Here is a 15824-nt window from a genome sequence, read left to right on the forward strand (position 1 = left end):
AAAACTGCTTGGGTGTTGCGCCTAAGCCTTAAAATAGTATAATAACCCTACTGTCTTAAAAAGGTGTTGATTTGTGGCCGGGGTGGATCAGTGGGTAGAGCAGGCGCACATAAACATAGAGGTTTAGGCCTCGACGCAGAGGTCCAGGGTTTGAATCCAACCTGTGACGATTTCCTGCATGTCTTCGCCCCTCTCTCTCCCCTTTCTCACCTAGCTGTCCTGTTCATTAAAGGTGGAAAAGCCCAAAAATAATCGAATAAAAACGGTGTTCATTGAACTGTATGATCATTTTGGAGGATAGCAGTAGATAGTAGTTTGTTACAATTCAGCAGCACCACAAAAGAAATTGCTGCTGAATATTCAGCGGGTGGACCTGACTCTTTGCTTACTCTGTTTAACTCTAAATCTCGCTCTCTCCATCAGGTCTACGCCCACCAGAGGCCAGAGCCACGGAGCTGCTGATTCACTCAACTATGACGTGCAAACTTTCGGCTCGTCGCTGCCTGTCAAAGTGATGGAGGCACTGACGATGGCTGACGGTAAAGAAAACCTCGTCTCCTATCGGGAAATTTCTGTTCCTGTTGGTGTCATTTTCTGTCCGTCTGGGTTTGTTAATCAGTGTTTCCTTTAGGATTTTTTTCAGCAGTGGGGGGCAGGTCTGTTTGAACAACAAGCCCCCCGTCCCGCACCCCGCCCGTCAAATATTTTACGTATGTAGCAGACTGACACTTCACTGCAACACAAACAAAAATGTTTATTCACTTCTATTCACACACAATGAGGCATATTTTCAGTTGTGATTGAACTGTATTTTTTGAGGAACTATAGGGCTTAACATCTACAACAGGTCTACAAAATGGCGTTTACAAAAAATTAGGGCTGTCAAACGATTATTTTTTTTAATCGCTGAATTTCGCATATTTTATCACATGATTAAAATTCTATTATTTTGCATTTCCGAGCAGTTTTTAAGTCCATATTAACAATGGAAAGCAGTTCTTACCAGAGGATCTTGATTGGGAATCAAATGAATGCAAATAAAGTGACTTTATGGACTTGATTTTAAGATTTGTAATTATTTATTTACTGTAAACAAAAGAAACGTGTGTGAATCTGTCATTATTGCACAATTCCTCCAAGTACCTAACTAAAAAACAAAACATCCCTATCCTTTCCAGAGTCAACATAATGTTTAGTAACTCCTAAATAATGTTGATTCCTCACTGACGTCCAGTGATCACCGGTTAATGAGACAGCGTTGGCAGCACCTTGCAGCAGTTCCAGTGTGGCTGCTTTCTCCGTGTCGTACAGGCTGTGTATCCGTGAAACTACTGTCAGTAGTATTATACTGCAGTATAATACTACTACTGTCCCCCTCGACGGCAACGAGACGGGTCAGAACATGTCAACCGTAGTACGTCTTTAAGACCCGAGTCCTCTACGATGCTGACAGGTCTGCAGTTAGTTGCCACCCGTTTCGCAAGAGCTGTAGTCATTTTTGGGGATTTGGTTTCATCCACAGGTCGGCAAGTAGCACTCTCCAAAATACTGCTTTGCCTGAGTGGCTAGCATCAACCCGAGTCACGTTAATTAGCTCCGTAGGTGGGAGCTCAAGCTTGACGTGCTTCGGTGATATTTTAATTCGGCTTTACACAACGTGCATATGGCTTTGACTTGTCTACGAGCCGTCCGGGAGTTTTGGAAAATAAAAAGCGTCATTCAGAGTTATTGCTGCTGTCTTTCTCCATCATGCTGCAGCAGCAGGATGTGATGAAGTGGCAGCTTGATGATAAGTAACAGTGCTTCAAAGGGTCAAAATAGTAGCCTGTTAGACACGACGCAAAGCAGAGTGAAGTGTAAAATAAATTAATAAATGCCGCATGCGATTTAAAAAAAAAAAAAAAAGAAAGCAGCGTTATGTTCGCCCTTAATCGCATCGCGATGCTATGCGTTAACGCTGACAGACCTACAACACCGTGGTGACATTTTTTGGTGGAGCTGTTGGTTTAATAGTCGGAAGAAAGCGAACGTTTTGACAATAAACTCTGTCAACACAACAGTATGTGGCGTTAAACTGGACGGGTCCAATAACCTCTGAATAGTTCTACTTGTTGTTAAACTGCAACGTGAACGGCAGCCAACGTTGGGGTGCATTATGTCGGCAGGAACATTTAAAAGGCCACCGCGACTACATTGTGTGTCTGCTCTATTTCTGATACCGTGGCAGCAGACATTATGCCATGGCGGGCCGCCACTACAAAATCAACATTATTGCCACTGAACAATTCTGTCTGTCGGTCCCTTTTCAGTTGACGACCAGATCTCGGTGAAGGTGAACGAGAGCGGCTGGGCCTGGATGGTTTGTGGAGAGAGACTGATCATCTGGAAGATCTGCCAGACTGCCGTCGCCAAGGTACGGTTCAAGATCCACAAACTGAAAGCTGCAAAGTAGCAAAACAACGTCCACCTTTCCAGTACGGAGAATTAAAGGCCCAGTGTGTAACGTGTTCAGTTCATTATCACAATCTGTGTTGCTCGTTCACAAACTTGTCCTTTTTTCATGAATATTTACCTCCACCATCAATTCCAAGTATTCCTATTGGCTTGAAATGTTACATGTGTATTCACACGAACTGGGGGAGACGCTCCATGTTCATGCTCCATCTTGAAATACGTTAGCCGGTAAGAGACATACAGGACATACTGCTCCGCCTTTCACGTTTTCTCTGTCACATGATAAACTCACAGCTGCTGCTAACGCTGCTAACGGGTATCGTAGCTTCCTGAAGAAGGAAACATGGAGGACCACACGTCTAAAAACAGCAAATAAAAACAATCCCAAGAAATTACGGTACAAATAAATATTCTGATCAAGAAAACAATAACCAAATTACAATATGTAAATACTACACCAACAATCAGAATCAGAAAGGGTTTTATTGCCAAGTACGTTTTTTAACAAAACAAGTGAGAATTACTGCTGTAGTCAATAAGGGAGCCACTGAAAACAAGAGCAGTCCCTACGTAACACATATTCAAGCATCATCCAATGACGAACGTCCCAATGCAGCCAGTTCCATCTGTCAGGAGCGTAAAGGTTAAAGCACTCTTCCCTAATGTACAGTCGATGCGTGGTGTGCTATCTTCAAAGCCGTCGGACTCCTTTGACATCAAATTGACGTCATTTTACCTCGCAGGAACACCGGAGTTGCTGCTCTACTGCTGCCTCAATCGCGTAGTTTGCGTTACTGTATGACTTGGGTGGATTCAAACAAAGCCTTTAAAACTCCAAAGTCTTTAGACTAAAGATGGTCCGATACCATTTTTTGCTTCCCGATACCGATCCTGATACCTGAACTTGCGTATCGGCCGATATCAGTGTGTCATATATTTTATTATGTTTTAACAGCTGTATACTACTATCCCTGTATAGATGATATGATGTATAACAGCTGTATACTACTATCCCTGTATAGATGATATGGTGTATAACAGCTGTATACTACTATCCCTGTATGGATGATATGATGTATAACAGCTGTATACTACTATCCCTGTATAGATGATATGGTGTATAACAGCTGTATACTACTATCCCTGTATGGATGATATGATGTATAACAGCTGTATACTACTATCCCTGTATAGATGATATGATGTATAACAGCTGTATACTACTATCCCTGTATGGATGATATGATGTATAACAGCTGTATACTACTATCCCTGTATAGATGATATGATGTATAACAGCTGTATACTACTATCCCTGTATAGATGATATGATGTATAACAGCTGTATACTACTATCCCTGTATGGATGATATGATGTATAACAGCTGTATACTACTATCTCTGTATGGATGTGATATTACTTCTATTTTTGTTGTCGGTCTGGCTCAGGTTTAACTCTTTGTGAAACATGAACAAACACAAACGATAAACGTCCCAGAACGTTCTTTTATTCTCCAGTTTGACAGTCAGTTATAACGGAAAAATAACATAAATAAACTACTTTAACGTAGCTTTTCTTTAGGGCTTTCTTACGTGGTATCGGATCGGTGCATGAACTCCAGTACTTCGCGATACTGATACCAGCGTTTTAAGCAGTATCGGAGCCGTATTGGAACATCTCTACTTTAGACGTTTAAGTCTTAAAATCGACCCACTCTCTGTTTGTTTTCCCTGCAGCTGTCGGTGTGTAAGGAGCTACAGCTGCCCAGCAGTGAGTACAACTACGCAGCCGACCTCGTGGCCGTGTCGTCCGCCGCTCCCCTGGAGACGGCCGCGGTACAGTCCATCTCCGTCCTGGCGGTGTCCGTGGAGGGAACGGCTCGCTTGTGGCCGAGCCTGGCCCAGGAGGGCAACTACACGGAGACCGATGTGGACCTGGGAGACCCCTGCAACTTTGTTGTTGCTGTCCGTGTAAGTCAATCTTTAGCAAATATGATTTGTTTTGATGACTTTGCAGTTAAATCCTCTTAACCGATCCTGATACAACTCAAACAAACCGACAGGAACATCCCTGCTGTTGTCTTTAGGGCTCCTGCATACTGTCTGCGTGGCGTGAGCGTGGCGTTTCGGCTGCGTGGCGTTTTCTATGTCTTCGCACACCAGAAACGTGTCTGACGCGGCGCTGCTGCTGCTAGCCTTGTCTGTTCACATGTACGTTTCCCATTTCCCCTAAAATGCACTCAAGCAGTAGTATACTTCATGTTAAACATAAACATATACTGATTTGATTACAGCAAAGACAACGTCGGCAGTATTGACGGTAAAATAGGCTCCAGAATATTTCGTTCTGTATTGACAGGTGCAATATTTGAAAATCGATAATTATTTATATTACATTTATATCTGCATTTATGTCAAAACCTAGAGACTTTCAAACATCAAAATGTCATTTATTAATATGTATTTGTGTCTAAATGACATATAAACATCTTTTCCTATTCTATTCTGCCTGGAAACGCTTCCAACACGCTTGTGTGTCGCAAGAAAAATAGCCGTCGGTCCTATTTCTAGCATGCACGTGTTTTATTTATTTTACGCTCGCTCGAGCTGCGCCTGAGACGTGCGTGTCACGCAGGCAGTGTCCAAGCTCTAACTTGTCAACATGGGAGCCGAAATAAAAACGGACGCGCCACGCAGCTGACACGCTCACGCCACGCAGGCAGTGTGCAGGAGGCCTTACTTCTGACTTTTCTCTCCTCTCTCAGGGTGGAAGCTTCGTCTTGTCCTCAGAGAAGAGTCGGCTGTTGAGAGCGAGTGTAGATTCCTCGGGGAAGCTGCAGTACCGAGCCCTGCAGCAGGGCCAGGGCATGCTCTCCGGCATCGGACGCCGCGTCTCCACCCTGTTCGGCATCCTCTCCCAACCTGCCAGCGACACAGTGAGTCACGCTGACAGATTTGACTGTAAAGACAAAACATGTGGAGTTCCGTAGGTCTAAGTACGGTTTGTCGAAGCATCAGATGGCTCAATACCTATAATTTAAACTGAAACCGGGGGTCCGTTGAACACCCTGCTGTGTGCGCAAGCACACTGCCTTCTTATTACCACAAGTTGACATACACGTCGCTGCTGATTGGGTATCACCTGTGACACAGCCACCAAGCGAGTAAAAACACACCTCAAAGCCTGTTTGACACACCGTTTAAAGATCGAACCTGTTGTCTGTTTGTCTGCTGCAGCTCCACAGCGTGCTGTGGGCGGGCGGAGCCGGCTGCCTCTACACGCTGACCAGCTCCAGTCTGAGTAAATGGGAGCTGGACGACAGCTGGGAGCAGCAGATCCTCAGCTGGGACGCCCAGAGAGCTCTGACCGAGAGCATCGGCGACGCCATCTGGGTCAGTACGACCATCCCCAGCCCGTCTCTCTCTCTCTCTCTCTCTCTCTCTCTCTCTCTCTCTCTCTCTCTCCACTCTTAAATCAAATCCTCAGTTAACTTCTATCATTTAATACCGGAAATATTGCTCCATGGTCTCTTTATAACACTGTGAATGTCCTTCATGCTCAAAATTTGTCTCCCGCCAGGGATCAGAAAGCAACTACGAGGAGCTGAAGGAGGGAGCGAAGGTGACCTACCTGGATATGAAGCTCGGCCAGTGAGTGTGTTCATCTGTGTGTTTATATACACACGAATGACTTCCTGCTTGCTTTACACCTCAGTATAAAAGGTCTTAATTTGCCTCTGCCGTATTTTAAGCTTCAGTGGATTCTAAATTTAAAAAGTCTACCCACCTGAACATTATATTAATCCTCTCTAACTGTATTACCTTATCACAGAAGGCTTGTATCATGTGGACGCGCCGACGGTTTTGTTGTCATTACTTAAAATTCCTCGTGGGGGAACAAAAACTATGCATTATAGCTTTAAAGAAGTTGCAATATATAAAAGGTACTGCATATATTTGAAGAAGAAAAAAGAAGCATTTGTGATATCTCTATGCTCATAATAAACACACACATCACAGGCAGTCCTGTTTATAGCAGTACTTGAGTAAAAGGAGTAAGTATGTTACAAGAAAATGACTTTGGTAGAAGTTAAAGTCACCTTTTAGAATATTACTTGAGTAAAAGTCTTAAGGCTCTGACACACAGAAAAGGCAGTCGGACTGATCAGTCTCCCCGAGTCGGTCAAAAAAGTGCCTCGGAACACACCGAAGCTACGCCGACTTGAGAGTACGTTATGCGCTGAGCGAGACGTAATACGTCTCCGTAACAGCAGGCGGCGCTAATCTGTATTGTCGCCCAAAAAATGAAAACCGGCAGCTGATTGGACGAACGTGGGTCTGGCTGCTCCCGGATTTCAAAACCGACCATAATGGCGGCTTGTTCGGAATACGATCTCGTATTTCACGAAGATAGTTCACCGAGACGTGTTTCTGAAAACATTTTAAGCGAGAAATAGGCCGTGCAGTTGCTGAATCTGTCTGACAAAGGTCAGTTTAAAAGATTTTCGTCAGATTTTGAGAGCCGTTCTTCACGCTCATCCCGCTCGCCATTTCCGGTAATTGGTAATTGAGTCCGTCTGCCCACTGGCCGGTCAACAAGTCAAAACGGCCCAAATGAAGGCCGACGGCTCCTCCGACTGACGACGGCACGGAGCACACCGAACAGACTCGAGTCACCGACCTCGCCAGACTGTCCGACGGCCGATTATCAGGTTGGTGTGTCAGCGCCTTTAATGTATCTGATATTTACTGTACTTAAGTATCAAAAGTAATGTTCTGATATTAAATGTACTTAACTATTAGAAAAGTAAAGTTTAAAAAAAAACTTTGATTATGAATGAGTATATAGTAAAACATAATATTCAGGGTTACCACGGCTTCTTAAATACCAAATTCAAAGTCTGACATCAACAAAGAGAAAAACTAATAAACTAATAAAAGATTATTTATTTATTTATTTATTTATTTATTTATTCCTACGTAAGAAAACATTTCTTGCAAGTAACGAATAAAGAAGATGCTGAGGGGAAATGTACCGGAGTAAAAGTATACATTTTATTTAGGAAATGTAATGGAGTAAAAGTGAAAGTTTCCAGAAATATAAATAACGAAGTAAAGTACACATATGTGAAAATTCTACTTAAGTACAGTAACAAAGTATTTGTACTTTGTTACATTACAACGCTGATCACAGGGAATCTTTACCGTTTTTCGATTACTGACACCGTCTCACAGGATTTCTGGGTGCTGATATGAAGTACTTTTTCAAAGGAATCCAAAGTAAAGCTGAGTATATGAGTCTGTGCTGTGTGTTGTCAGTGCCGGCCTGGTGGTTTTGGCTGCAGCCTGGCACCCGTCAGACACTCCCTGCCTGGCTTACTTCTGCCTGGTCACGCTGCAGGACAACGGCGGCGCCATCTCCGACCACTTCACCGTGGAAGTCACCAAGTACAACCCTCCGTTCCAGGTCAGGCCCGATCCGCATTCTGCAGCAGTGGATTGGATTTAAAACATGTAAACACTGCACGTTAGTAATTACGTAGGCCGACGTTGAACATCAACGAGGATAGAAACACAAGAAAGTCAGAAGTAGGGCTACACGATATGACCTAAAATCACAATGAATTATCGTCATGGGGAAAATACGTCGATAACAGCTTCAGAATTTCGATGTGGATACATTTTGGAATAATCATCCAGCCCTAGTCCGAAAGCTTATTTTATTGTGGTCCTCTAGTCAGCTACTGTTTGTCAGAGAGTCTTTTTTTAGTCCGTACAGCCAAGTTGCCAAAAGACACGTATTTCTACCGATATCTATCCAGGTAATTTAGGTTTTTTAGATATCCGCCTCTTAGATATCTGCCTTTACTCCAACACGATGTAAAATACATGATGATTATAGTTGACGAGTTATTGATTAATCAGTTAATCTTTGCAGCCCCTACCCAAACGGTGGCTTGATACTAATAAAGGTTAAGTGTAGAAAATATCTATTTTCTTTGTAATTACTGACCCTTTTAAGTTTATAAATTAAATTGTTTCTTTCACGTGTCTTATTAGCACATTTTACAGTTTACTTCATGACATAGATAGATAGATAGATAGATGGACAGATACATACATAGACACATACATACTTACTTACTTCTTTCCTTACTTCTTTACTTACTTACTTCTTTCCTTACTTACTTACTTACTTTTCCTTACTTACTTACTTACTTTTCCTTACTTACTTACTTCTTTCCTTACTTCTTTCCTTACTTACTTACTTACTTCCTTCCTTACTTACTTACTTACTTTCCTTACTTACTTACTTCTTTCCTTACTTCTTTCCTTCCTTACTTACTTTCCTTACTTACTTACTACTTTCCTTACTTACTTCTTTCCTTACTTACTTCTTTCCTTACTTACTTCTTTCCTTACTTACTTCTTTCCTTACTTCTTTCCTTACTTACTTCTTTCTTACTTACTTCTTTCCTTACTTCTTTCCTTACTTACTTACTTACTACTTTCCTTACTTACTTACTTCTTTACTTACTTACTTCTTTCCTTACTTACTTACTTACTTTTCCTTACTTACTTACTTACTTTTCCTTACTTACTTACTTTTCCTTACTTCTTTCCTTACTTCTTTCCTTACTTACTTCTTTCCTTACTTACTTACTTACTTTTCCTTACTTACTTACTTACTTTTCCTTACTTCTTTCCTTACTTCTTTCCTTACTTACTTACTTACTTCCTTCCTTCCTTCCTTCCTTCCTTCCTTCTTTCCTTCATTGATCCCCAAGGGGAAATTCAAGGTCCCAGTAGCTTAAAGACATCACACACAACATACTCATACATCATAAACAGGATGATAAAATAACAAATCCACATGAATAATCTGGACAATAAAAGAAAATATCCTAACATCCAGGCAGCCACTGGTTTGAATTTGTGAGAGTAAGGTATAAAGATCAACTTGCAGAGGTTTAAAAACTTCCTTGTGAGGATGTTGTTGGGTTTACTTTTTCCTTAAGCTTCATTTTAGAAGAAGCACACTGTTGCAGCCTTGGAGCACAGTAAGCGGCGCTCTAGTCTGGCTTTATTTTACACTGAAAAAGCAGTAAAACTGCAAACCACCATTGAATCAAGCACACCATAGTTTTTTTTCAACGTCTTGTTTTCTCAGAGTGAGGAGGCGCTGCAGGCTACACGGCTGGCGTTGCCACTCTCTCCCGGCTCCGCCGCCTTCCTGTACAACGAGGAGATGGTGTTCGCTTGCTCCACGGGAACCAGCAGGGGAGCACTGCCTGATGAGAAAATCAGCTTTAACTCACCGGGTGAGGAAATCAACTTTGGCTCACTAAAGTTAAAATGCTCTCTGGCTTCAGATAGACTGGAGAGTAATGAAATCATAGTTTATCACACTGGTTCTCAAACCTTTTTCAATAATGTACCCCATTTTAATTGTGTTTTTAAGCTAAGTACCCCCTGACCAGCGATAGATTTACCAAACAGCCATGTCACTGAAATGTTTTTATAAAAGCTGAATGAAAAACGACAACAAAAACTTAAGAAAAAAACGTGAAAACTTGGAAAAAGTCGAAATATAGAAGGAAGTATGGCAAGAATAGGTGGAAAATATTAGCGATGGTCCAATACCATTTTTTGCCTGAACTTGCGTATCGGCCGATACCAGTGTGTCATATATTTTATTATGTTTTAACAGTTGTATACTACGATCTCTGTATGGATGATATGATGTATAACAGCTGTATACTACGATCTCTGTATGGATGATATGATGTATAACAGCTGTATACTACGATCTCTGTATAGATGATATGATGTATAACAGCTGTATACTACGATCTCTGTATGGATGATATGATGTATAACAGCTGTATACTACGATCTCTGTATAGATGATATGATGTATAACAGCTGTATACTACTATCCCTGTATAGATGATATGATGTATAACAGCTGTATACTACTATCCCTGTATGGATGATATGATGTATAACAGCTGTATACTACTATCCCTGTATGGATGATATGATGTATAACAGCTGTATACTACTATCCCTGTATGGATGATATGATGTATAACAGCTGTATACTACGATCTCTGTATAGATGATATGATGTATAACAGCTGTATACTACGATCTCTGTATAGATGATATGATGTATAACAGCTGTATACTACGATCTCTGTATAGATGATATGATGTATAACAGCTGTATACTACGATCCCTGTATAGATGATATGATGTATAACAGCTGTATACTACTATCCCTGTATGGATGATATGATGTATAACAGCTGTATACTACTATCCCTGTATAGATGATATGATGTATAACAGCTGTATACTACTATCCCTGTATAGATATGATGTATAACAGCTGTATACTACTATCCCTGTATAGATGATATGATGTATAACAGCTGTATACTACTATCCCTGTATGGATGATATGATGTATAACAGCTGTATACTACTATCCCCGTATAGATGATATGATTTCTATCTTTGTTGTCGGTCTGGCTCAGGTTTAACTCTTTGTGAAACATGAACAAACACAAACGATGAACGTCCCAGAACGTTCTTTTATTCTCCAGTTTGACAGTCAGTTATAACGGAAAAATAACATAAATAAACTACTTTAACGTAGCTTTTCTTTAGAGCTTTATTACGTGGTATCAGATCGGTGCATTAACTGCAGTACTTCCCGGTACCAATACCAGCGTTTTAAGCAGTATCGGAGCCGGTACTGATACTGGTATCGGTATCGGAACATCTCTAGAAAATAGTATCAAAAACTTAGAAAACGGCGACAAAACTTTGTAAAAAGCGACAGACTTGTAAAAAAAAAACACATAAGAAAGAAGGAAGACAAACTTTAAAAAAAAAAAAAGGACAAAAACCTTGAAAAAGGCGGAATTGATTTTTGAAAAAAGCGACCAAAGAACTTGGAGAAAAAAAGAAGACGGTAGAAAAAAGGAAGGAAGGCAAGAACAGGTGGAAAACAGTGACAAAAAGCAACAAAAGAAAAAAATGAAAAACTTAAAGAACAGCGACAAAAACTTGGCTTCAGATGTACAATTCTTTGCTTTTATTTATAGAATAGAGAGTGATGAAATCATAGTTTATAAGACTTAAAGGATTCTTACGATAACAATAAATTGACTAAAATAGTTTATGCATTTTGACCTGCAGATTTACACGTCAGTGTTTCGTGTACTGATCATAACTAAAGTACATAAAGATATTAGCTTCTGAAGAAACTTTATTTTGTACTTTTTTTGTACAATCGCACATCCAACAATTCTTCCATGCAGGTGCGTTTGAAAATATCACAGACTTGAAAAAAGGACAATCCCGCTCTCTGCTCTTGCTCCAGCATCACCAATTATTGAAGAAACTAACGTTTCAGTCGCTTCATCAAGAGTATTTCATTTTTCATTTCTTCTTTTTTTTTTTATTTCGAACAAAAATAATTGCTGCATGGTATGTATATATATGTGTGTGTGTGTGTGTGTGTGTGTGTGTGTATAAAACGGACAAATTCTTTTATTGATTGTTTGGAAAATGGGAAAGAGTTGGCTGCTGGTTTCACACGATACTGTATTGACCAGAATATAAGACGACCCCACGGAATCAGCCGGTTTGGGGACCACGGTATGCTTTTGTGTGTGTGTGTGTGTGTGTGTGTGTGTGTGTGTGTGTATTTATATATATATATATATATATATATATATATATATATATATATATATATATATATATATATATATATATATATATATATATATATATACATATACATACATACATACATACATACATACAAACAAACAAAAGTGCGTAGCAACACACCAAAGGAAAAACAATATCTATACAGTGTTACAAATAATATAAAAAATACTATTACAATTAATATTTTCAAAAGCTGTCCTTAAAGGAGCAGGATGAAGCCGAAGCTTGTGATGTTTCCCACCTCTCTTTCAACTTTAACTCATTCCTTTCTATATCATATATTTTTACAACAGGATAACCAATATACACAACAATACATCTGTAATTTGACACGTACCAAACCCTTTTATTTATTTTTTTAAGTAAGTCAACAACCCATTTCTATAATCCACCACCCCATAACAATCCGTACACTTCCCCACCTTCCCAATCATCTCTCTTCCTCGTCATATCTTTTTAATTAAGTGTTTTTATATAACTTGTAAAACTTTATGTTTCGCACTCTTGACAAAGGTCCAGTGTTTACACTTTTTTTAAAAACTGGAAAGAAAACATGTAAAATCAAATGCACCCATGATAGAAAGACCTAATAATTGCAAACCACGTGATGCACCAACAGCAGATGTCTCTGAATGCGTTTCCCTCTCCGTCCGTCTGTCCGCCCAGGTGACGGTGTACGCGGAGGAGGCTGCTGCGCCGACCTGCCGGTGTTTTTCTCCCAGAACAGCGGCCTGGTGGCGGTGGTGGCCCGGGAGACCGCCTCCATCCTGCCGGAGACCATGGAGGACTCGCTGTGCTCCTCGCTGGCTCCGGAGGTAAAACTCCAACTGGCAGCAGCTGTGAGGGAAAGGGCTGAACACTAAACGAGCAAGATCAGTATTTATTTATACAAAAATCTGCAAGCAGCTTATAAATATTATTACTAGAGCTGGGCAATATATCGATATTATATCGATATTATATCGATATCGTGATATGAGACTAGATATCGTCTTAGATTTTGGATATCGTGATATGACATAAGTGTCTTTTCCTGGTTTTAAAGGCTGCGTTACAGTAAGGTTATGTCATGTTCTGACCCTACCAGACTGTTGTAGCTGTTCTATTATTTGCCTTTACCCCCTTAGTCATTATATCTACATTACTGATGATTATTTATCACAAATCTCATTGTGTAAATATTTTGTGAAAGCACCGATAGTCAACGCTACAATATCGTTGCGGTATCGATATCGAGGGATTTGGTCAAAAATATCGTGATGTTTGATTTTCTCCATATCGCCCAGCTCTAATGTATTATCTGATATATCCTCACAGACGGGTGTCGTCTTGTTTCTAGGCAGAAACTGTTATCTTCACAAAGACGCACATCAAGGTCGGGGCCTCTGTCTGGTGCAACCTCCTCGTTTGTTCTCGTAACCTTTAAACTAGGGTTGGGCATCGAGAACAAAAAATGACGATTCCATCGTTGGAGGATTTGGTTTCAAATCCGATCATCGCTTCCCAATTTAACATGCGCAAGTTTTGGTTTCCGTAGCGACCAGGCGCTTGTTGTGTTGCAGCCTTGGAGCTCAGTAAGCAGTGCTCTAGTGTGGCTTCATTTTACGTTGAAAAAGCTGTAAAACGGCAACCCAACGTTCCTCTTATTTGTGAAAATAAGCATGTGACCCGTTTCAACTCCACCCTCAAAGAACCGGAATCGGGAATTGATGAGAACCGGAATCCAAATTAACTTTTGCAACGAGCACATACACACATTTTGTTAATAAAATATTTCTACGCTGACTAGTGTCTATGCTGGGCATCGTTTGGATTTTAACGATTCTGATTCCAATTCCGGTTCTTCCTTCTGATTCCGGTTCTCATCGATTCTCTATTCTGATTCTTTGAGGGTGGAGTTGAAACGGGTCACATGCTTATTTTCACAAATAAGAGGAACGTTTTATTTTGAGTCAATGGTGGGGTTGCAGTTTTTACAGCTTTTTCCACGTAAAACAAAGCCACACTAGAGCACCGCTTACTGAGCTCCAAGGCTGCAACACAACAAGCGCCTGGTCGCTACGGAAACCAAAACTTGGGCATGTTAAATTGGGAAGCGATGATCGGATTTGAAACCAAATCCTCCAAACGATTCCAATAAAGAAACGATCCCACTGGAATTTTTGAACCGATTCCAAGTAGGAATCTGTTCTCGATGCCCAACCCTACTGGCTAGGGCTGTCCCGAAAATCATGTTCTGTTACTGCCATGTAGATCATCTTACATTGTGCTTTTTGGTAAATGTTATGAGCAGCTCGTCATCTAAACGGGTTTTCAGTTCCATAGATGTACTGACACGGGGAGAGGTTTAATGAGCCGATTTATCATTTTGTGCAATTTCATTCCTAATGTCTTAACGAGAGGGAATCTGCACTAATATTCAGGGAATTTCGCATGTAGATTAGTGGTTCTCATGTGTGTAAGCCTATGTAAAATGGAGAGTGACGTCACCAGTCGAAATCGCTGTACCCCCCCCGAAGCTCACGGTATAATTCGAACACTGTCCGACCGCACTTGAAGGCAGCGTCATTTCCGGAAGAAAGAGAGAGAGAAAAGAGACTATGCTTTGTTGTTGCAGGGAACCGTTACCTGTTCCATAAACTCCGGGGCAGTTCAGTGTTTGTGTTTGGTGTTTTAAAACTCTCTTGTGGCAGAGATAGAGGCAGTGATGTTTCCTGTATGGGACGCTCACACCGCCTCAAAACGCACCGACGAAGTCTGATCGGCAGTTACATGACTGGCCACCGCAGCGTGACGTCGGGTTTGGGAAAAACCAAACGAAAAACCAAATATTCGAATCCCAAAATTGAAAATATAATACCTACCCAACGAACAAATATCCGATTATTCGGATCCAGCCCTGTACCTGACTCCAGTAAGACTTCAGCCACAAATTGGGAATCCAGTTGGGACAACGGACCTTAAAAGATGTGATTGTTACTGATTATAAAATGCATTTCTTATTTAGATTCTTGTGTTTGCAGGTTTCAGCCATGGAGACTCCGACCAGAGCTGAGCCTGTAGCTCAGGAAGACAAAACCAAACTGCTGAAGGCGGCTTTCCTGCATTTCTGTCGGTACGTTAACAATCACAAATCTTTAGATAAAAAAAAAACGGACAAATTCTTTTATTGATTGTTTGGAAAATGGGAAAGAGTTGGCTGCTGGTTTCACACGATACTGTATTGACCAGAATATAAGACGACCCCACGGAATCAGCCGGTTTGGGGACCACGGTATGCTTTTCTTTGGCTTTTCTTTGGCTGCTTTTTGGGCTCGCCATCTCCGTACTTTATATATTCTGAGACACCATATTTCCTTTGCTGCTTGGCAGTTGTTTGACGACTCTGCTGCGTTTATCACCATCGTTGTTGCGGCTGTAAGCGGTCCAACAAAGTTCTGCCGCGAGGGACCAAACACTGAGAGATGCATACACACACACTGACGCGCTCGAGATTGTATTGCAATGATTTATTCCTCTTCTTCCACACGTAAAATCCAACTAGCACTGCAGTTACCGAATGTAAAGTTACCTTGTGAGTCGAAATAAATGCGTTAGTGCGGCGGTCAACAGAGAGTGT

General features: G+C 41.0%; 1 protein-coding gene across 1 annotated transcript in view; it reads left to right on the plus strand.

The window, feature by feature from the left end:
• Positions 1 to 15824, plus strand: part of nup133 (nucleoporin 133) — a 39931-nt gene that overhangs the window by 1181 nt on the left and 22926 nt on the right. The window contains exons 2-11 of the mRNA XM_078273416.1: positions 424 to 539; positions 2310 to 2413; positions 4192 to 4425; positions 5220 to 5390; positions 5692 to 5847; positions 6035 to 6105; positions 7774 to 7921; positions 9626 to 9776; positions 12872 to 13020; positions 15229 to 15320. Of these exons, the coding sequence (XP_078129542.1) occupies positions 424 to 539; positions 2310 to 2413; positions 4192 to 4425; positions 5220 to 5390; positions 5692 to 5847; positions 6035 to 6105; positions 7774 to 7921; positions 9626 to 9776; positions 12872 to 13020; positions 15229 to 15320 (1392 nt within the window). The remainder of the gene's footprint in view (positions 1 to 423; positions 540 to 2309; positions 2414 to 4191; positions 4426 to 5219; positions 5391 to 5691; positions 5848 to 6034; positions 6106 to 7773; positions 7922 to 9625; positions 9777 to 12871; positions 13021 to 15228; positions 15321 to 15824) is intronic.

Source organism: Sander vitreus, chromosome 2, assembly GCF_031162955.1.
Source record: "Sander vitreus isolate 19-12246 chromosome 2, sanVit1, whole genome shotgun sequence".
Classification (NCBI taxonomy): Eukaryota; Metazoa; Chordata; class Actinopteri; order Perciformes; family Percidae; genus Sander; species Sander vitreus.